This window comes from Citrus sinensis, chromosome 7 (genome assembly GCF_022201045.2).
Source record: "Citrus sinensis cultivar Valencia sweet orange chromosome 7, DVS_A1.0, whole genome shotgun sequence".
Taxonomy (NCBI): Eukaryota; Viridiplantae; Streptophyta; class Magnoliopsida; order Sapindales; family Rutaceae; genus Citrus; species Citrus sinensis.
Window position 1 is genome coordinate 6,924,590 of NC_068562.1, and position 23,387 is coordinate 6,947,976.

The window sequence follows — 23,387 nt, forward strand, 5'->3', positions numbered from 1 at the left end:
ATTATAGGGTTTTAGACAATTGTATTGTTCGTCTACACCTAAACCTCTGCTAATGTACACATGCAAATCTCAAAATAGAATTGATAAACTAAAGCAAGCTTCCACTTGAATTTGTAAATTTTTGTGATTGTGATTGTGAAAATACAATTAAAAAAAATGTGAACCCATGATTGATGGTAAATTGGTAAAAAAAATCACTTGAACTACGTTATTTGATCACAAATTAATTGAATTTTCCCAATTATCTATATGAATATATATTTGATATAGTTCAAATTTGTTGTTTAGTTATTTATTTATTTATGTTGTTTACTTGGTTGATTAAATAAATAAATAAAACAATTTAAAAGCCATTTGGCCGGGCAAAGCTCTATTTGTTAAGTAATGAAATTGCTTATTGAAAAAATAGATTCAAATAATTTGAGAAAAATTATTATTTGGGAAAAAAAAGAGAATAGGTAAAATAATGAAATGGGATTAGAAGAAGGGCCTGCTCGGTACCATATTGTCCCACGGCGATGTTGTGTGGGTTGTATTTGAAGGTTTCAACGTTTAATTAATATTGTGTTTGCACACTTTAAACATTTGTTAAAAGTACTTTGTCTATTGACAAATTATATTATTAAAGCAAAACCTTAATGGTGCGTTTACTTCCCGGATTGGGAATGAGTTGAAATTGAAATGGCAAACAAAAATCAAAATAAATTGTTTACTTAAGTTGTTAGAATTATAATTAAAATGAATTTCACTTTCATTGATGTGTTTACTTTATACTGGAATTGGAGTGGACTGTTTCAAATTACTAAAATACCCCATGTTGCTTATAATGATAAAATAGATTAATAAAATTAATAAATTAAAAAAATATTATTATAAGGATAATAATAATAATAATAATAAATTAATAAAATATTATTATTATTTATAATAAAATAATTAATTATAAAAAATAATAATTTATAGTGATATATTATTGTTCTTTGTTAAAAATAATAATAATAATTATTATTAATTGTTGATTGTTAATAAAAATAATATTAAACTTATAATAATAATAACAAAAATTATAATATTTTTTATTTATATATATTACTATTATTAATTATATATTTTTATTATTGAATTTTTTATTATTAATAATAAATCATAATAACAATATTATTGTTGTTATTATTATTAATTAATTTTATTATTATTATTACAAAATTTGTGTGATCCAAAATCATCAAATGGCAACGAACAGAATCAAAACCAATGAACAGGCAATAATGGTGACTAGAAGCTTTCGGTCGATGGTGAACGGGCGGGAAAGTTGAGACCAACGAACGGAATCAAAACCGACAACGACAGAGCCCACACCCATGACGAGACCAACAACATGAGCCAGCGATTTAAGATCCAACGACAGACCAGCTGCGACAACGATCTCGGAACCGACGGCAACGGCGTGTGATAGCGGAACCGACAGCAACGACGTATGATCTCGGAATCGATGGCTAGCGATTAAGCTTCGAAGAGGAGAACACGGGTCACGGCTCACGAGTTCTAGGGATTTTGCTTTTTTTTTTAATCTTAGGTATTTGTATTTTTTATTTAAATGAGGGTAGTTTAGAAATATTTGAATCTGAGTGGGGGTAAAATGGGAAGTCCCGGGAATGAGAGACTGATTCACACCTCCTCCCATGGGAATCAATCTCCCATTCCCCATTCCCAAATAGTTGTGGGCCCCACTAATTTGATTCTGATTCCTGCTTCATTTTTGCGAAGTAAACGCGTTAATCATTCCGATTCCTCAATCTGGGAAGTAAACACACCACAAGGGGAGACGCCACTAAAGATTATATATAATCCAATTTTTTTCTTTATTTGGAGGTAAGAAATGTAATACATGTTACTTTAATGTTTATGTCATATTAACATTTGATTAATAAATTAATAATTGTTACATATCTTTACAAAAGTGTATTGATGCAATTGATGGAACCCACATTACTGCGTGGTCACGATCACATAAACAAATATCATATTGAGATAGAAATGCTTAAGTGACTCAAAATATTATATGTGCATGTTCTTTTGACATGTTGTTCACATTTGTATATACGGGTTGGGAAGGTGGTGCCAATGACTCAAGGATATTTTTGGATGCTTTAAGTATAGCAGAATCCGAGTTTCCACATCTAAAAGAAGGTAAGAATATTGCGATATATATATAAGTTAGTATTTTTAGCTTTTTTAAATAAGTTTTATTTATTGTTTTCATATTTTATGATATTACTATGTTGTGGACTCTGGCCATAAATATGAAAATGATTTTTGACACCGTATAAAGGTAAGAGGTATCATTTATGTGATTATAAATGATCAAGTCGAGTACATTGTTTAATTATAGACATTCATTATGCGTAATGTAATGGAGCAACGCTTTAGTGTTTTAAAAGCACGATTTTCAATTTTAAAGGATATGCATAATTATAGTTTACGTAAGAAACATGTAATTCCAATTGTATGTTGCATTTTATATTAGTAGACCACTTACTAATATTGATTTATCTCCAGCAAATGTTGCAGAGATGAATGCTACAGGAGATATAATTGCAACTTCCATGTGTCATGATACGTACGTAATGCATTATTTCTATCATGTAATTTTTTATAATTAGTTTGTTTAAATCATATGTGTTGTAATTTATATCTTAATTGTAATGTAAAAACAATGACAATGTAAAACTTTTTTGATTAATGCTAATACTAAAACTTTATGCTCATATAATTTTTTATAATTATTTTGTTTAAATTATTTATGGTATGTTTGTATATGTATTAGTTAAATAATTATTTTTTTAACAATAAATATGAATTAAATGTTTAATAAAAAATATTTTTGAAAATAATACTACAAAATATATATTATATATTTTTAGCATTTTCAAATATCTACTGAATGCATATTATTATTAGTTATAAAATATAGGATATAAAAAATGATATCAGACGTATAATTAAATTTAAAATACAACAACTACAAAATACTATTTTAATTCTTTTTTTTTTCAAAAAATATAAATTCAAAAACAATACAGAACAACCTAAAATTCTCGTCGCTTCTTATACTTTATTTAACAAATTTTCACTAGTATTACCATATGATTTTCTAAATTTCTTTTATGCTGTCAAAATCGAATACGCGAAAAAAAAATTGCTCTCCTTAAACTAATTTCGTTTTTTGTCCTTTCAACACAAATTTCTAAAATCCCCAAAATACAAAAACCCTAGCCCTAGAGCGGTCATCATTCTTTCGATTCCTGTTAAGAATCAGCGTTTTACAGCAGTTGGCATGTGAAAGGTACTGTCTAGCGCTCTTATTCCACTCTCTCTTTCCTTTTTTTACCCCGCAATTTCTAATTAGTTCACCAAGCTGATAGAATTTTCGGAAACTTACCTATTTTTGTTCGTTTTGCGCCTAAAATGTATTATTCGGCTCAGAAAAAGTGGTTTTGCAATTTGCAGAAAGATGGGTTAATTTAAGTTGTAGAATCACTTAAAAAAAAACTCGAAATGTTTGATGGTTGATACTCAAAATTCTGAGTCATTTTTTCATGCTATTTTGAAGTAATTTTAATTCTACTATTTGAAATTCTGTGGTTTCTCGGCTTTAACAAACATCGTTGCCACGAATCTAAAAACTGCTTGGGATTCGCCTATTACAATTTTGTCTTTGTTTGAACAGGTTCCACTGGCCAAATGTTAGAAATGAGTGTTCAAAATCCTCCAACAAATTTTCCTGGACCAATTGACCCGTCAGTGTTGTATGAGCAAGAGCAACATATTTCCTCAGCTATATGGGAAGGACAGGACCGTGGTACGCTGAGGTGTCATGAACACACCTCAAAAATTGATGGGTGGAAGCTAACGAAGAAACAGATTGATTTGGTGGGGAAAGCTGGCTTTGGATATTTTAGATTGATTGGACAAGTCAGCTTGAACAATCCACTCATCTCTGCACTGGTTGAGAGGTGGAGGAGGGAAACTAATACATTTCATTTGCCAAGCGGTGAAATTACCATTACACTTGATGAAGTAGTCCGAATTCTTGGACTACGGGTTGATGGAGAAGCTGTAGTAAGAGATAACTCTGTCGTGGGTTCTAACACAGAAATTTGTGAAACTTTGTTAGGGAAAGCACCAAATTCAGATGCTAAGGAGATAAAGGGTGGAATGGTGAAACTTGGTTGGTTGAAGGAAAACTTTTCCGAGTGTCCTGAAGATGCTTCAAATGAAGAGGTTGAACGACGGACGCGTGCTTTTCTAATGTACTTGGTAGGAAGCACAATATTTGCCACAACATCTGGCAACCTTGTCCCTCTGTTGTACCTCCCATTGTTCAAGGACTTTGACAAAGCTGGGAATTATGCATGGGGTGCGGCAGCACTGGCGTTCTTGTATAGACAGCTCGGCAAAGCTTCCATGAAATCTCAAGGTACCATCAGTGGCTCTTTGACACTATTACAGGTAACTTACATTTGATTTTACATTCAGGTTTTTAATTCTCTATTCCTATTTATGGAAGGCCTAAATAGGTAAGGTATTTGACTTGTTTACTGTATTAATATTTTACAGCTTTTTGTTGGAAGGTTGGGATTAATTAGATAAAACACTTTTTTCAGTGCTGGAGTTACTTTCATCTTAACATTGGCCGACCAGAGCTTAAGCAAGACTTGTCTCATCGCTTTCCACTTGCTCTTCATTGGAAAGGAAGACTAAATACTCAAACTAAATCCGATGTAGTTATGTATCGCCAGAAATTGGACTCTTTGGATTCAAGCGACGTAAGTTTTCTAGCTTTGTTGTTTAACTTGGAGGTCAATATTCAAAATTTTATTGCCTTACAGCTGATGCCTTGGATGATAGAAACAGATAGACTGGACTCCTTACAAAGATTTGGATAGCAGCAGCATTCCAGAGAATTTTAGAGGTGATTTAACTCTGGGTAGGTCTAGGACAATCTTGCTTTGTATGGATAAAGCTGAATGGCATTTGCCAGACCGTTGTTTGAGGCAGTTCGGTTTGCATCAATCAATTCCAAAAGATGTGCAGCGACGTGAGACTAAGAATAATGAAGTTGATAATGAGTTGGACATGTCAAAAAGAATGGATTCGGAGTTGCAAGAGTGGTCTAACCGTTGGCAAAACATTGTGGATGTTGTGGAGGATGGGGATGGCACAGACGAAAGTGAATACACAACATGGTACTCAAACATTACCCGGAAACTTGTTCATAGGCGGGCATTTGCTCCGTCTCAATTTCAAGAATCAGTGAGGCTTTTCTTTCCTCTCCTTTCGTACATTTTCCTAATCCAGATGCTCAGTGGTCCTATTCATATTGAATGTAATATATCATATGTGTAACTTTTACAGGTTTCGGAAATGATGAAAATTCAAGAAATAGCATATGCAGCTTCAACAGAAGACTTGAATATGAAAAACAAGTTAGCATTCGAGAAGATTAAAGCATTGGTGGATCGGTATCTGGCAAATCGTGTTGAGGGTTTCAAGGTGCTGGAGAAAAGGAAGAGAAGTAGTGAGAGTAGTCAGAACGATGAGGAACCTCTAAATTAAACCTACTGTATTTTTCTAATGATGTTATAGCAATGATGCTTTTAGAAACTATACAGCCGTAATTATCACTAACGACCATGTCGTCTGAACTTTCAATTGCTGAATAGGGACGTCTTTTTGATATTAAGTATGACAGGTCGTCAAATTATGACAACTTATGAAATCGAAGAGCAGCATACCGTCCTCCGATTTTATGTTTATATATGATCACATACTCGCGTATGATATTATCGAATGTTTTCTCGTATTTTATCAAAATATTTTATATGTTTGCTTGCCTAGAAATTCGAAGTCGGCCAGAAAAACTAATATCAAATCTAGAGAACGGATATGGCCGTGGTTGATTTCATTAGTAGTTTATTTATTTATTTTTTTTTCAGGTTTCAAATCTTGCCTACAAGTTATTAACTATATGTTTCCCAATTGGAAATAAAATTTGAATTCTAAATGATGTGTTATTAATCATTATTAGATTGCATCATTCATTCCTTATACAAATCAATTATTGATTTACGTACGAGTTTCATTGCTTAGGTGACAGTGTGATTAGTAATATTTAGTATTCAAATTTTGGATTATTTTTTAAAACTTGGGTAGTCATTTGTATTTAAACCAAAAGGCGAGGGGACACTTTAAATTTCCTTAAAAAATGAAACGACGGTGTCGTCTATCTGGAAACTAATAAACGACAACTAAAGGTCTTGGAAATCCCCAAACCAGATCGTCTCGCTGCCTTCCAATTCGAAACACCACGTAACCTAACTTCCTCGAGCGCGACGGCGGTTTGTCCGTCACCGGTATGTTTCTTTTTTTCTTTTTCTTTTTCTTATTTTTCTTATTTTTGTGTTCAGATAACATTTAGTCATCATTCCAGTGTTTATTGAATTTATTTATTTGTTCAGTCATTTTATTTTATTTTATTTTATTTTTTTGCTTTCTTATAGAAGTAATTTTTATCTATTTTTCTTTTATTAAGCAGTATCACTAGAAATAATTACGAAAAATACTTCATTTTCCATTGTTCGTTATTATTGTTGCTGTAATTATTTTCCTTTTAATATAAAGCGATTTTGCTAAACTATATTTTGATTTCCATTTTAAAAAATTAATATGGTTAAATATCTCAGTGAATTTTTTTTTTCCGCACTTGCAGTTATTTTGATTGGTACAAAATGGACCTCCTTCCTTTGATAGGGGATGTTGATGAATTCAAAGAGATTATGGGAATCATCAATAAAGAAATGGATTTGGTTAGTTTGAGTGATGAGAATCTTCGCCGTGTATTTATGATCTTTGAAATAGCAGGTGGCGTGGTTAATGGCCGAACTAAACAGGTAGACTGAGAGAAATGACATAATGGGTATATCATTTTATCATTTGCTTATTGCTGTTTGAACTATATTTATGAATTTACAGGTTACGGAAGCTGATGCCGAACAGTTATGGTGCTCTAGTGTTGATGGAGTGGTGAGTACTTGGTTTTTGTGTTTTCTGGTTGCTTTAATGCCTTTGCTTTTTTGAATTCAGAGAAGTTGAGAGAAATAATTCGGTAGTTACTTCCAAAATATTGCAAGTTAAATTTGCTTTCTAGGGATATTGATACTTGTCTCTAACTTAGAAATGAGAAAATCGTCTTATCCAGCAGTACGTTTATCTAAAAATTCTTTTTACCGAATGATATGCAATTTTTTGCAGGTGGCTGTGGCCAAGCAGGTAATTGATTATGCATGTGAGATGAATTTTCAGGATTTAGATGGACTGTTGAAGCAAGCAGTGGTGGAGATATTAAGAAGTGCGTGTAATATCGTAAGTAAACAACGTGTGTTTGACTCAAGTCTGCAAGGTTTACTTGAAGAACTTCAAGTGGAAGTTGGTTCAACAATGAGAGAGAGATTGGTTGGTGGCAAATTAGAGAACCTGACAAAGGAGCAGGACACTTTACCCCTTTCATGGCCTCGTAACGGACGTATAAGCCTGGAATGGATTCAGCTTCTTATTTCAACCTTCAAGTGGTCTTCATGGAAAGATCCAAAGGAATTTCAAAATGTAATGCCTGTCACTGTGGTGAAAAAGTTGATTAGTGCAGCTTCAAAAATCATGAGGGAAGAAAGAAACTGTGTGAAACTTCGTGTTAGAGAGGATTCGGAGGTTATTGTCGTTGGTGACATTCTTGGACAGTTTCATGATCTGGTTGCACTTTTTGAAGAAAATGCTGGGTTTCCATCTGATCATCGATACTTTGTTTTCAATGGTAACTATGTTGATAAAGGTTCATGGGGTTTGGAAGTGCTTTTAGTTTTGTTGGCTTGGAAGGTATATTAAAGTTGCTATATTTATTTTGGTTTACTTTATTATTCTAATTATAAGTATATCTCTGACATGAATAGAAAGAAGATAAAGGAAATTAGACAATATAAGATGACTTGCTGTTAGTTTGTTGCATGTACTTGCTTGTTTATTTGAATTCATAGATTTGCGAGATAATTCTCTTATGCTTGGCCTATAGATGTTGTTATTGTTCTTATTAATACTATTTTTTTTGTTTCCTATCAAAAGACCAAAAAAAAAAAAAAAAGATGTGCTAATTATGCTATTTTTGTTTTTGAAATTTTAATCACTTATGTGTAGGTCTTGATGCCTCATAGAGTATATTTACTCCGTGGAAATCATGAAACAAAGAATTGCACATTGGCATATGGTTTCTGGGCAGAGTTATGCACCAAATTTGGCAAAAAAGATTGCAAATTGGTGTTTGATAAATGCTTGGAGTGTTTCAGAACACTTCCCCTGGCCACAATCATTGCTCAAGGTGTTTACACAACACATGGGGGCCTATTTCGTCGCACATGCAGTGCTAGTACACAATGTTCTACAGGAGAAAAGAGACAAAAGCTGGATGCTTTATCTTTGGGTTCTTTAAAGGAGTTTGCTAAAGTAAACAGATTTCTTGAAGATGTGCCTGAAAATGATTTATTGAGTGATGTTCTATGGTCTGACCCATCTTCCAAAGCTGGGCTCAGAGAAAATACTAAAAAGTTTGGTCTACTGTGGGGTCCAGATTGCACTGAGGAGTTCTTAAAAGAGAACCATTTGAAGGTTAGAATCCTTCAATTGCTTATAATTAATCATTTGAACTTAACTTGTTTTCAATATATCCTATGTCAATCTTATTAATATTCCTTCAAGTAGTACTTATAATATCACATCTAGTTCTGGTTCTAGATCTCACAACTACATGTCTCGAATACTCCTTCAAGGCAAACTTTTTGAGTTCTGCCTTTTCTTATGGTTCCAGGATATTCTGTCCTCTGACATTCTTAGATTTACCTTTCTCTAATTTTAATACCAAAACTATTTTTGTTTTTTCTTCTTTTTGTTGAGAAAATCCCAAGCATTTATGATGAAACAAAGGTAATAGCTAGAACTTCGGAAGTTATGGCTTTAGATGTTTTTAATGTAGCACTCATTCGTTGAAAATTCTCTCTTAATCCCACCCTCTCTACGTTAACCTCTGTCAACAATAAGAATTCCTATTCTAAGATTGGGTTACTTTGTTTGTTGCTGTTACAGTTAATTATAAGATCACATGAGGGTCCTGATGCACGGACTGGTGCGGATGATGCTAGAAATATGTTAAATGGTTACAGCAAAGATCATGATACAGTCTCTGGGGAACTGTATACTTTATTCACTGCTCCAAATTACCCACAGGTTCAGATTCTTCTTGGCTGTACCATGCACTCGCGTAGATTTATCTTCTAGTGTTAATCCATTATCCTCTGTGAATTGTCTTAACAATCTGCGGAGCTGCAATGGATTTGACCTTTTATCAACCTCTTCACATTTCTATTGGAGTTGATTCATGGGAAAGGATGGTTTGATTTTAAGTCATTTGAATCTCCTATCATGGCTATGCGCCTAAATGTAGGGTTGTAATTTGGGGATATGATGACAGAATTTATACTTGCCTGAAAACTTGGGTATGCATCATATGGATATCCCATCCCATATAAAAGTATAATAATAATAATAAAAAAAAAAGAGATCAATTGATATCTATACTCTGGGAAAGGATAATTTGGAAAGGTTTGGTCCTTATCTTTATTGCTAAAATGCGAAGATGGTTTTTTTGCTTTTATTGCTTTATCTGCTTCCTTTTCCCTTTTCTTTCTTTTTCTTTTTCAATCACAACCTGCCATAGTAGTGGTGCCTTTCAGAGTTGTAAGGAGAAGCTGAATCTCATACACTCATGGCATTTGGAAATTATACAGGTTGATGGGTTTGATAATGTAGGAGCATATGCTGTATTGAAGCCTCCTCTGTTTGATTCTCCTTTGTTTCTCCAACTGAAAGCTGCAGAAAAGCCAGAGGTGTGGAATTTTGATGTCTTTTATTTTTTATTTTTTCCACCCTCTGAGGGGATAAACATGGATGACAATGGTATACAACGTAGGACTTAGGGAGAAAACTGACACTAAAATTGTAAGTAATTGAAAACCTTGGGTGCTTGAGAATGATATGAAGATATCATAAACCAATGCTTCTTGTCGGTGGATTAAATTGCATCTAAAATCAGGATGGTACATGGCTGCACGCTTCGTATAGGTATTAGGCTGTAGGTTGGGGAGATGATGCAGAAGACTTGACAAAGGTTTGTCATAAATATTTGTACCAACATATGTATATGATTAAGCTGATGCTGCTCGTTTCTCAGGTACCTCCTTATGATGTTTTCATTTATGAAGACATGGATTCAGATGAAGGGGAAGATTCTAGGTTGACAGATTCAGATGAGGAACAAGACATGGTATCAAGGGATGCTGTTGGAAAAAAAGACTCGACTCTGATGGTGAGTTGGTAACATTGCCCTTAAAAAATAGAACCTCTGGTCTCTCCATATCCATACCTAAGGCATCCTTGACTTTGTTATTTGACAGCCAATTTCGTGTGTGTGTGTGTGTGTGTGAATTTCTTTATTTCATATCGTTAATAATATTGGAATGATTAGGTGACTAAAGTAGAACTCAACAAAAAGATACAAGACCAAGCTGAAAAAATAAAGCAGTTGGAGAGCACGGTTGAGTTGTTCTTGAAAGACCGTGATGATCGCTCGAGGAGGATGGAAGAGATGTTGAGCACTCTTTTACAGCAATCATCTCGCAAAAAACGTGGGAGAGGTAGCACTTAAAAACCTATCTTCTTCCCTCGGCAACACATTTCGTACAACCTGCACATGCATCTGATGCTCTTGAAACCATGACAGGTTCATGAGTACATGCAAATGGGAAGACCAGTGTTTTGGGTTTGCAGGGAAAGAAAACTTCACGGTGTGGCTTGCTTGATTCGCAAGTTTTCTCTTCTCTGACCGGGGTAGCTAAACATATAATTTTAGGTGTATGTAATTTTTTTCTTTTTTTTTTAAAGATTAGTTGAAAACTTCTAATTTTGTGAACTAATTTAACTCAATTCACTATCTGACTTTCTAAGAGGATGGAGACAGCAAGCATTAGTTGGATAAGATTCCAAATTTTCATTTGTCATGTACATCAAAGAAATTTTTTTTGATTAATTAATAAAATGCTCATGTATGAGGAAATCATCAAAATGAAGAACTGTGTGCAATAAGAAGACACCACGTGTGATCCTATTGCCAATGACGGCATATGACTAAAGACGACGTGCCACGTTGAGGGAAAACATTTCATACGGTGGGGCAAGACGATTGCCTCTTCTCGTCCTTTTTGGACGGCTAAAAGTCGCACGTCCCCCATTTTCATATTGTCACAAGATTACATAAGGCAATCTATATCTTACAACTAATGTAAGATAAATTTCTTACAACTAATGTAAGATAAATTTCTCTCGCATAAACAGTATATGTGTGAGATTTATGTATTATTTATATAAGAGGTGTATCTTATATTAATTGTTAGATAGGGGGATCCCTTAACATAAACAAGAGAGGAAAAAAAAAGAATCAAATTAAAATTGTCACAAGTTTTTCAAAGGAAATTAAATATCATGACATGTACTAATTTCCGAAGAAATTTATTAAATTAAACATAATTATTTTTTATTCCAATCCAATCATAGTTGAAACATCTTAGCATCAGTTGTCAGAAATGTACGTGTGTGTAAAGATATCAAAATACAAATTTCTTCCAACATCCTAATCGCGCGAGATGGGATGACAAAACAAATAAATGAATTAAATTCGAATCGAATTGTACATAAATTGGGTGAAAACTTTGCTGATTTTAATTTAATTTGTTTATTAAACAAATATTGAATTCGGTTCAATTAATTCATTGAGTAGAATTAATAAACAAACGGAATTAAATCTAGACTCATTTATTATTTGTTTATCTTATAATGAATTAATAACAAATTGAATTGAATATGAATTTCTTTACAAAAATATAATTAATGAACAAAAATTAAGCAAAATAAAATATAAAAGACCTCAAATTTAACATCCTTTAAAATATATAATTACTATATTAGCTTTCAAACTTTAAAATTTTTTCATATATATTTTTAGATAAATAAATAATTTAATTAAATGAATAATAAACTAATTTTCAATGAACGGGTCACATTCAATTCGTTTATGACTCATTTATTGAACGAATTCTAATCAAATAAATGAATTAATGTTCTCAAACCAGGATTCGATTCATTTAATTAGCAAATCGAATCGAATTCGCTCATTTATTAAATTAAATAATTTTTTCAAACCAAAACTCATTTAATTCGCATCGAACCAAATCGAATAAATGAATTCTAAAACCCTAAATTGCCACTCCGAATCATGAGCAAGATTAGATTTTTTCCTTCTGGAAATACAAATAAGATAGCATTGTAACTTCTTAAAAATATGCCAACAACTTTGTCATCAATTAATACTTTTTTCCTTTATCCATGTTCAAGTAAATTAAAAAAAAAATCTTAATAACATTATTTTCTTTATAGCCTCTTGTTAAAAATTTTTATATAAAAAACAATGTCAGGAATCCTAAAAATTGAATCCCAATGAATTTGGTATTTATTTAGTGGTGAATAAATATTCATTTTATTAATTATAAAATTTATTATCTAATAGATGAATACAACATAATAGTTGAAACTCAACTCAAGAGTTGATTGTTGGAATCTCAATTAGTATTGTGTAAAAAATAATTTGCCAATCAATATTCGGGTCCAACTATTGTGCACCTGGTGCATGGTGCCCCCATTTTGTCCACACGTGAGTTGTTCATTAGATCTAACAAAGAACTTGCTTAAATGGAATGGATGTATTTTGTTTTTTTTTGGTTTTTAACATTGATGTTCCTCTAGTTTTTTTTTTTAAAGTAAAATAGTCAAAGATTTGATATATAATTTTAAATTATTTTATATTTTTATATTTTGATCAATTGACATAATTTGACTATTAAAATTAATAATAGTACAAGGATAATAACTTGTAAAACTTTTTAGTACATAGATTTTTTTTTTAATTTTTTGGAAGCAACATAAAATCTATTTAATAAATAATTAAAATTTAATTTATCAATAATAATATAACTAAATAACAATGTAAAAAATTTCATAATAATCAACTATGATTTAGTAATCAAATATAAATAATAGAAATATTCTCTTAAGTGCAAATAATAGATATATATTGGACTTATGTGTTAAAATTTGAAAGCTTCTAAGTTTTTTACTTTTCGGAAAATATGAGGGACCCTAAAATAGTTTACCAAAAATTGGGTACAATGCACCCGGGGCACCATTGCTTCGTCCTCATAAAATTATTGAGAAAATACTAATACTATACAAAAATTTATATTTATTTTTATATGCACATAATTAACGTTTTATTTTTAAAAAAAATAATAAAATAACGTACAAATGTCTTTAACGGCACCTACAAAAAAAGGAGATGTCTAGATTTGAACATGTCAATGTCATGTAATAGGGCGATCATTAAAGGCAAACTTAATTTGTTGAAGTTGTATTAACCTTCTTTAAAAACCACTCGGGCAGTAGCCCGAGTGGCCAGGGCTGCTGCCCTACAACTTGGAGGGCAGCAGTTCGAACCCCCACAAAAATATTGTGGGAGTATTTATTTTTTTAATTAATTTAAGTGAAGGTAGTCTTTTTTCTTACTCATGAGTAAGGAGTAGACATCCTTCGAATATTTATGAGGGTTAAAATCTGGAGCTCTGGATTAAAATCTGGGCAGAGCTCTATTAGCATTGATGTCAGTTGGTCCCAGTAATAGTCTGATTTGTAAATATCAGTAATAATCTCATGTATATGAGTTGTAATCTGAGCAATAGTCTCGTGTAATAAAAAAAAAAAACCTTCTTAAAAATAATTATCGATTTTTTTTTAAAAAAAAACTGTTCCTTCTTCCCCTCTCAATCAATCCAATTTTTCACCCTCCAATCCCAATCACTCTCTCTCTCTCTAAAAGAGTCCCCGTTAGACCCGGTCTATTTTTCTCTCTTCATCAATCTCTCTTTTTCATTAACACACGCTTCTCTCTCTCTTTAGGGTTTTGTTTTGTCCAATTTCTCTGCTCAAAAAAGCACTTCAATTTGAAAAAAAAGAAAAGGGAAACATGACTTCTGTGAGAAACAACTTAATGCCTCCAGGTCTTGTGTCTAACCTGGAACAAGTGCTTTTAAACAAGAAGAAGAAGAGTAAAGACAATGAAGATGATGGTGATGATGGCACCAGTAAGCAATCAAACGAAGAGGCCAATGAATCAACGGAGCCCTCTACTTCTGATTCGACGGAGAATGTTGATAGTTCAAAGCCTGTGCTTTTGGTCACAAATGGGGATGGAATTGAGTCTCCTGGCCTTGTTTATCTTGTTGAAGCTTTGGTTCGTGAAGGGCTCTACAATGTCCACGTTTGCGCTCCTCAATCGTGGGTTTTGTTTCCTTTTTATTGTTTATTGCCACTTTTTTAAACCAAAGTTTTAGTTTTGGCAAATGGGTTTTGTTAAAGTTTTTATTTTGGTATCTGTGTATTGTTAAAGTTTTGATATTTTAGTGGGTTTGTTCGTTTCTCTGTCTGTGTTCTCTGTGATTTTTGTAATTTGTATGTTGTCGTTTGTTTCTCTTGATTTATTATTTGGGCTCTTGATTTATTATTTGGGTTTGTGGGTGTTATTTAAATAATGATTTTTTCCGTCTTTCTGTGTTTAGTTGGCTATTCTTTGAATTTTCTTATCTGAGGCAATCTTTTGTATTCAGAATTTCTCGTGTATGGCCATTCGAGTTGTCTTTAGCAGTTTAGCTGATTATTTATGTATTTTTGTTGTTTTTTTCTCGCTATATTTTGATTGACTTTTCTTATCTGGGTATATTGTGTTTCTGAATTGACTTTGATTTGTAGGTTATTTGAATTTTGGGAGTCTTTTCTGATTTGCTACTTTGTGAATGAACTGCTTTAGGGACAAATCAGTGTCAGGTCATTCTGTGACACTCCGAGAAACGATTGCTGTAAGTTCTGCTGAAATTAATGGTGCCACAGCGTATGAAGTTTCAGGTATGGCTTCAAATTTACTATCTGTTTCACTCGAAGCTTTTCTTTTGACTGCTTGGTATCATTTTATTCATTTGGAATGTGAAATGATCTTAATTATCATGTATGAGGAATAAACTAAGCTGCATCTAGTAGTTAAAGATTCTTGTATGTTCTGTAAGAGGGATATGGCTTATGTGTTTTTTTCTAGAAAATGATGAATTATATCTTGCATTATTGACTGTCATCGGTTATAAACGATGTTTGTATTGTTATATGCCTCTAATGTGTAAATCTAATATAATTTAGTCATACTTGTTGATAGTAATACGACCTTTACTAATGGCACTTGTCACTCAGGGACTCCTGTGGATTGTGTGTCATTAGCACTATCTGGGGCACTATTTTCTTGGTCAAAGCCTTTGCTGGTTAGTAATGATTTCCTGTTATTTGTGATTTTAAATTTAGATTTCAACTGTAAGCATTTTTCATAGTCCTCTTGGAATATGATTTTCAGGTAATTAGTGGAATCAACCGAGGTTCAAGCTGTGGTCATCACATGTAAGTTGTTTCCATGTGCACGTGCCTCTGTTTCATCTTGTTAAGCATCAATGGCATTCAATTCAATACTGCCCTTTCGAATCACTGTTTAGCATGCATAAGTTATTCTTTTCTTGAACAACTGTTACTCGGTGATATCTGCTTAAAGCTGTCCATGACTTTTTATCGCTTCAAAAGTTCTTCTTAATACTTCTGGCACTTAGTTGTAGTTTGCAGTTATTCTTATATCTTAAAGAAATTCATCAGGTTCTACTCAGGTGTTGTTGCCGGAGCCAGAGAGGCATTAATTTGTGGTGTACCTTCTCTGTCCATATCCCTAAACTGGTGGGTTGATCTTTATGTTATATGGAAGTAACTATGATTTTGCTTAATCATCGACAAGTAATTATTGTCTTTTATAGGAAGAAAGATGAAAGCCAAGAGAGTGATTTCAAGGATGCAGTCAGTGTCTGTTTACCTTTGATAAATGCTGCTACTAGAGATATTGGAAAGGGAATTTTTCCAAGGAGTTGCTTGCTCAATGTAGAAATCCCGACATCTCCATTAACCAACAAGGTCTTTCCTTCAAAAGTAGTTTGTGAAGAATATTGATTTTGCAATTTATAAGTTTCATGTGATACATGGTTGAAGACTGATTTTTGGCAATGGTTTCTGGTAGTATCTTTACATGAATGGAAGAGAGGATAGCAGGTGGAAGTATAATGAACATTGGTTGCTTAATATTATAGTCAAGCTGTTCACCAAAGCTCATTAATCTTTGGCTCTGGCCTAAAGCACAACATATTAATTCCTTTCATAAACCCCACTTTTGAGCTGTCTTTTTTCCTTTTAAATTTCTTTAAACTCATCTTTCTGCACATTAAAGCAATATCATTGCTAGCCTTTGAGAGAATAGTTGTTTTTTTCCTTCTGTGTTTTATTATGCTTATCTGCAAACAGTCAACCTTTTGCTTAAAATGGTTAATGACCCATAAAATTTTCCTCCTTTTATTGGCCCATTGCCAGTTGCTTTTGCCTTGCAATGTGATATCCTCCATGTGAATAAAGTGACATGCATCAGTACCCAACTTTTATGTCAGCTTACTTGATGTCATAGCTAAGTTATATTCTGTACTTTATTTGCTTTGTTGTATTCTCTAAATTTTTCTTTGTTATCAGCTTTTAACCTCACTGTAATATGCATATTATTTATCTTTTGCTTGGCAGGGTTTCAAATTTACCAAACAAAGCATGTGGAGATCCACTCCTAACTGGCAAGCTGTTTCGGCAAACCGGTATCCTGCTGGACATTTTATGTCTAATCAACAAAGTCTTGGCCTACAGCTTGCACAGCTTGGCCGAGATGCCTCTGCTGCTGTGAGTACATTACATAATTCTATCCTCTCTCCTTGTTTGTGTTTCATCTAAATTGCTTTTTTGTCTAGCATCCATTCTTGGGGTTATACCTTCTTTTACTTGTGCTTAGGGTGCAGCTCGTCGTTTGACCACACAAAAGAAGAGTATGGTGGAGATTGAGTCAGTTGGAGCTGCAGGCAAGTCTGATACTGGCCGTGTCAAGAAGTACTTTAGACTAGAGGTAAATAAAATTTCTGCAGTCTTGTATTTAGTAATTGCATATGTACGGACATTAATCTGCTGGTTCTCAGTTATTTTCTCAAGTACTGCCAACTTTGTTTCTCTTTCACGGAAGAATCTATAGTTTTACACAGCTATGAACTGAGTTAGCCATGGGTTTTTTGCAGTTTCTGGACAAGGAGCAGGAAGATACCGATGAGGACCTGGATTTCAGAGCACTGGAAAACGGATTTGTAAGTCAACGGCATAAAAGAGCTTTTCCTGCTAATCCTTTGTCGTTCTTAGAAATCAGTTGATTCAGTACAAAGTTTGATGAAGCAAACTTGATTTCTTCTGTATTTTAGGTGTCAATTACTCCTCTACCACTTCATTCACATACCGAGTCAGAAACACTAGCAGCTGCATCAGAATGGGTCTCTGCTGCACTTCTTGGTGATACAGAAAGCTCGACACAATCATAATCAGTGGCTTTGTACACATTTTCGGAAGCAATTCTCTTAATTCAATCATCAAAATTTGTTGAGTTTCTTTTTTCTTTTATTTTGTATTATTACCATTTTCTTTTTCTCTTTTGGCTTCCAATATTGGTGGCGTTGGGTGGTGGGTTTGTTTCTCTTAGTTGATGATCATGAATCATGATGATACCAAATGTAATTGGAAACAGCAGGGTCCAAAATTTGTATGACCTTGTGATTTATTCTGTATCTTACTGATGTTTGCTTAATTATCTTTTCATTTTTGTTCTTTTTTGAGTGATCTCCATAATTAATCAGGAACCAAAATATCGAGTTTGTTAATCTTTTAATTTAATAGTATTTTGTGAATTATTGGCTTCCATCTTACAAGAAAATAATCCTGCAATGAAAGATCATTATTTTAATATTAAATTGAGAAAATATTCACCGTCCACCTGATTTTATCTATTTTTTTAAAAATATATAAATTTTAATTTTTTTGGCTGCATTCTACTTAAACTTATTATTTTTTCACATTTCCACCTATGTTCGCAAACCGTTAAGACGTTGCCGGCATCATAAGGATAAAATGATAATTTCAATTGGGCTTCAAAAACGACGTCGTTTAAGATCTGTAATAAGAAAAAAAAAAGGAAAAAGAGGCATAGTGGCACCCGCACCAGCACATCAAGCAATGAAAACGGCCATAGTTTATTCCCCACAAATGAAAACAGCCACAGTTTATTGACGGTTTGCAGACAAAGAGAAGAGAAACAAAACGAGTGAGAACAATTCACCGCCAAACTTCATAACAAAAAGGTGTCCACCGTGGGCGAATCAACGGCCGCGATTGGAGGCCGCCAAGTGGAGAGAGATCAAACGGACAAAAAAAAAAACAACAGAAACAGAAAACAAAAATAAACATACGCGGGTTTGCCTTTCTCTAACTAATCTCTTCAACACGAATTTCCTCTCCTGGTTACCCAGACCTCTCTCCTCAATTCCTATTGGAATTGCGGCCTTCCTCGGAGAAGATATTTTTTTTAACCTAACGCGAACCAGCCCCCGGAGCTCCTTGACAGAGGAGCATTTCCGTGACTCGGAGCTCTCTCCATTCTATTCAATGGACTATTTGCTAAAGTTCAAAGGCCAAGCTCGAATAGGAACGAATGGATCTTACCTGACCAACCTTGACCTCTTCTCTCAAAAAAGACGCAGTGTGAGCAAGTCGATCAAAGTCAGAGCGAGGAGGGACGAAGTCAAAATGAAAATCTCAGAAGAAGAAAGAATAAGCGAATTTGTTTCTGTATTTGGAATTAGAGGTTTCTTCGGCTTGGCTTGGAAGGCGCGTGAAAGGGGAGACTTATTATCTTCTCAAAAAAAAAAAAAAAATTTTTATTGTCGGGGTTAAAAAGTAATTTAGATAAAATTTTGTTAATTTTATTGACGATTTGTAGACGGAGGTGGAAATACGAAAGAATTTATAAATTTAGGTGAAGTGCAGTTAAAAAAATTAGGATATGTGTATTTTAAAAAGATGGATAAAATTAAGTGGACGGTGAATATTTTTATTATTAAATTTAATGTTGCAATGTACAGCTTACCAGAATAAAATTTTCATAAATAAAAAAGTTTTTGTTAGAAGAATTATAACATTAAATTCTATATATCTTAAAATTAAAAAAATTATAATTATAATAAATATATCATTAAAACAATCTATGTATATTTAATATATCTGATGTATCATTTTATTTTCTTAGAAAAAAATTATATATATTGTAAAACTGATGTGTCGCTTAATTTCCTTTTATAATAATAAAAAAAGAAATTCTGTAAATGCACAGCAAAGTGTGAACTAACACTATTAAGAAGACTCTGTATTGAAGCTCTAGGCTAGGGTTTATCAAAACGACGACAGTGGACAGACCATTTTCTCTAGCAAACGTCCATGGCGACCAAAACCCTAATCCGAACGGGAGCGTCTCTGCTGAACCGACTTGTATCTTCAAAACCAAACACATTACTCGTTCATCAAAGTAACACGGCCCATCACCATCAATTCCCTTCTCTCTCCAAAATCCAAACTTCACTTTATCTTCCCTCCAGCAGCGACTCCGTTTCGCTCACTAGAGTCGCCTCTCAAGGATTCTTGTACCCCTCTGGCCTTCCTTCTCTCGAATTCTACTTACCCAATGGTATTTTTTTCTCTGTCATTTCTATTCTCTGTTTATTTGTTTGTGCTTCTAAAGTTTTGATTTTGATCAATTTTTTTTTCGTTTTAATGTTTTTTTGGTATTATGTAGTTTTGTCGATTGATCATTCTTTATGTTGATTATATATGTACTAATATCTTTTTGTAAGTGGTTATTTTGGCTACAAATTGAAAATTTTATTATGTCATTTGCCTTTTACTACATTGTTTAAAATTGGTATGTAGTGTTTCTGCTCTATATATTTGATCCCTGATATTATCATGCTGTCACAGTATATGATTGTACCTGGTATTTCATAATTGGGATTTGGCATTGTGTTTTCTGTTGATCGGATTCTCAAAACATTAGCTCTAGCTTCTTTGTTCATGCAGTTAGGTTGTGTTGATGGTTTTAGCAGGAACCAAAAGCAATATGTTATTTAATTGCAGATATGGCTTTTGTTTCTCAATAGGTATGCTTTCTTGCGGCTGTAGGTGCCTTAGAATTGGATTGCATTTAGGTTCTATGTATGTTGGTAAAAAATGATGATTATTATGAATTAATCATTGATCCATTCCCTTTATATATGAGATTCTCGTCTGACTGATGTCTCCTAATATGACATATATATTCTTAAGGGCTTTTGGTTTTTCAACTTATTGACTTAATTTCAATCAGTTAAGTTATTAAGTCTGTTTTTTTTTCACTTTGTTGAAAATTTTCAGTCATTAAGTTATTAAGCTAATTTTTTTAGCTTTTTGATTAATTTAAAAAGTCTGAATAATTCATTAAAAGATATTATCCAAAATATCATTATCTAATTAATTAATTTTCATTTATACCTAAATAAAATTTCATAATTAACATTATGATCCATCTCTATAACTTATGATAATGTACTGATAGATTATTATTATTTTTATCTTTTTGTTTTCTTCATTTTTTTTATAAATATTTTTCATATAAAAACATCATCAACTACAATAAAATTGATTAACATATATTAATTAAGAATATCAAAGGATTGTATTCAATTGAAGTTAATTTATGTTATGACAATATATTATCTTATTTATATTTTTTGATATGTTTATTATTTGTTTCACATTTATAATTTGTAAGGGCACAAATGTAAAAATACTAGTTTCTAGACTTTGTAAGTTAAAAAAAAAAAACTTAATATTTATTTTTAGCAATTCAGTGGGAAAAAAAAAAAAAAAACATATCATTTAGATTTAGATATTCGACTCTATTCAGAATCCAAACTAATTCAAGTCTATTCAGATTCCAAATGAAAAACAAACTCAACCTTAGTCTTGAAACCATTTGATCTCTAATTTGATGTGATCGGGTCTGTTATTTTGGGATTTGCTTTTTCAACAATTGTGTGTGGATGGACATTTAATAATTCGCTGAAGACATCAAGGGAGAAATCTTTTAGTATTTTGCTTAAAACAATTGCAATTCACTGCTGCTTGATTTTGCTGGAGAAAATAGGTCTGCTACCTATCAATTGCTGCTGGGTTTTTTTCTTACCTTTTATGTGCTTTACTCTTTCATTCTTTCAGCTGTAAAAAGTTGGAGAGGATTGGTCAATGGTGTTATCTTGGATTCCATTAACCTGTGTTCTCTTTTATGTTTGCATCACTGAAAATATGTTTCTTTCTGCAGGAAATTTATCAGATGAGCCAATGCTCTTGTTTCCCAAAAGGACATTCCAGCCTAGCACCATCAGGCGAAAGAGGAATCATGGATTCTTTGCTCGGTACATCTCTTTCTCTTTCTCTTCTCTAATTAATATTCAATGACAATTTAAGAACTTGGAATATGAAACAAACCTCACTTTCTCCCTTTCTTGAGTTATGGTTTTTACTAGAATGAAGTCTTTAATTGCCTCCAGTTTTAGGGTGGCAATTTTTTATTTCTGGGATGCGTAAGTTGAATTAACGTTTGCATGCAGTTCTGATATCTTGGAAATAGGATAGTGACCTGTTCCTGGTTGGATGCCCTTGCTAGTGAATTTCTCTTCTCATTTTTGCTTTTTGGATGAACATGTAGAGCTTCGTGGACTTGTGTAATTAACTTACTTTTCTACATGAGCAGCAAGGCAACCAAGGGTGGGCGAAGAGTCATTGCTAGAAGAATAGCGAAGGGTCGGTCAAGAATTACTGCATAGTAACTCCACTTATGGCAAGTTGATATAATCGGAATCAAGACTAGGACCTGCCTGTATGTGATGGTAGGGTTAAGTGAATTGGAGACACATTTGCCGGCTATCCCGACACCTCAAATGATCTTGAAATGCAGTTGGAATGACAGGGCTTTTGGACATTGTTTTGTTCACTTAAAAGATTGTTCTTTCTATACACATGCATGCAGGGATATCTTATTACTTGGAATGTCTTGCTTTTTTCTGTAGTTTGAATTAGCTATGAAATTTAGTTGTATTCCATGATCTGCTTCAGAACTTCAATGCAAGAGCAAATAACCGATGCTCTAGTCGGGTTGAAACGGCGTTAGAGAGCAACCTTTTTTTCTTCCAGCCAACCTCATGCACATTTTTCTGCTGATGCATATTTTTCTACTGATGGGCAGATAAAAGAACAATGTTGTTGAGTTTATAGCGATTTTCATTTTTAATTGAAATAGTCATGACAGCATAATCACATCAGGGAAGTCACCCGTGGTATGGGCTGCTGAGTAGATTGGCGGCTTCAGAAACAGAGCAAACGCTATGCTGCCAATTCTGATGGGTGAATTTCCGCAACATGATCAGTATTTGAAATGAGTTCTTTTGGGTCAAAATATTGGAGTCTTGAGGTCCCAAAGCCCAAAAAATCTCTGAACTTATGCACTTTGCCTGGAGCCTTCGTTACAACCCGAAACCCAATTAGTTAAATCATCTTCTAAAAGACTCGTCTCGAACTATGATAGCACAAGTGGAAATTTAATTTATGTGAAAACTTCAAGTGCATAGAGTAGTTGGTAGAGGTCTTGGGGATTTAATCCGGTTAATTTCAAGGTCGAAGGTAAATAGTAGAAAAAGACAAGAAGGCCTTTTCATTCTTTTGCAGTTGAAAGCAAATGAAAATAGCTGCACCACAAACTTCGTTTCATCTTTTCATATGAAGTATGTGTCCCTTATTCATATCGAAACTAGCCTAAGCTACTCATTATCATGCAATAACCGCCGATTGACTGCATTTGTAAGGAGGGTGTGAATCATCTCAAGAAAAGTCATTATCAGGAGACTAAGCGAGAGAGTGACTTACATTCTTAAGCCTTGACAAGTGAGTCATGAATTTTTGTCAGGTCAACGATTACGAGAGAATATCTTACTGAAAAGAGGGAGTAAAATTATGCATGTAAGAGGTAACTAGTTCATCAGTGACATACGTACAAATATTATTTGTAAAACCGTTTGGGTTCTGCTACAACATAGGAAATATTGTTCAAGAGG

At 33.2% G+C, this 23,387-nt stretch overlaps 4 protein-coding genes across 7 annotated transcripts; all 4 read left to right on the forward strand.

The window, feature by feature from the left end:
- The first annotated feature begins 3,155 nt into the window (after positions 1-3,155).
- LOC102625386 (protein MAIN-LIKE 2-like) lies at positions 3,156-5,819 on the forward strand. Of its 2 annotated transcripts, none has more exons than XM_006465948.4 (5): positions 3,156-3,346; positions 3,731-4,512; positions 4,668-4,829; positions 4,912-5,316; positions 5,419-5,819. In XM_006465948.4, exons 2-5 carry the CDS (start codon positions 3,745-3,747, stop codon positions 5,617-5,619), a joined length of 1,536 nt encoding a protein of 511 aa, XP_006466011.2. In that variant the 5' UTR covers positions 3,156-3,346; positions 3,731-3,744; the 3' UTR covers positions 5,620-5,819. The 2 variants fall into 2 exon arrangements, with proteins under 2 accessions (XP_006466011.2, XP_006466012.2); XM_006465949.4 differs by having other exon boundaries at positions 4,918-5,316.
- A 325-nt stretch (positions 5,820-6,144) lies between these two features.
- On the forward strand, positions 6,145-11,107 carry LOC102624716 (serine/threonine-protein phosphatase 7). 3 transcript variants are annotated; one of them, XM_006465946.4, is made up of 10 exons: positions 6,157-6,416; positions 6,773-6,953; positions 7,036-7,086; positions 7,315-7,932; positions 8,248-8,715; positions 9,190-9,330; positions 9,891-9,989; positions 10,334-10,468; positions 10,628-10,796; positions 10,883-11,107. In XM_006465946.4, the coding sequence occupies exons 2-10, from the start codon at positions 6,792-6,794 to the stop codon at positions 10,888-10,890; spliced, it is 1,851 nt and encodes a 616-aa protein (XP_006466009.2). In that variant the 5' UTR covers positions 6,157-6,416; positions 6,773-6,791; the 3' UTR covers positions 10,891-11,107. The 3 variants fall into 3 exon arrangements, with proteins under 3 accessions (XP_006466010.2, XP_006466008.2, XP_006466009.2); XM_006465945.4 differs by having other exon boundaries at positions 6,150-6,416; positions 10,628-11,107; XM_006465947.4 differs by lacking the exon at positions 9,891-9,989 and having other exon boundaries at positions 6,145-6,416; positions 10,628-11,107.
- Positions 11,108-14,003: 2,896 nt separating this feature from the next.
- Positions 14,004-18,021, forward strand: LOC102624443 (uncharacterized). Its single transcript, XM_006465944.4, has 10 exons — positions 14,004-14,541; positions 15,071-15,165; positions 15,502-15,569; positions 15,659-15,702; positions 15,949-16,026; positions 16,104-16,257; positions 16,909-17,058; positions 17,168-17,278; positions 17,445-17,510; positions 17,622-18,021. Exons 1-10 carry the CDS (start codon positions 14,231-14,233, stop codon positions 17,736-17,738), a joined length of 1,194 nt encoding a protein of 397 aa, XP_006466007.2. The 5' UTR covers positions 14,004-14,230; the 3' UTR covers positions 17,739-18,021.
- Positions 18,022-19,557: 1,536 nt separating this feature from the next.
- Positions 19,558-22,469, forward strand: LOC102624161 (uncharacterized). Its single transcript, XM_006465943.4, has 3 exons — positions 19,558-19,930; positions 21,599-21,692; positions 22,031-22,469. The coding sequence occupies exons 1-3, from the start codon at positions 19,684-19,686 to the stop codon at positions 22,101-22,103; spliced, it is 414 nt and encodes a 137-aa protein (XP_006466006.2). The 5' UTR covers positions 19,558-19,683; the 3' UTR covers positions 22,104-22,469.
- Positions 22,470-23,387: the final 918 nt, after the last annotated feature.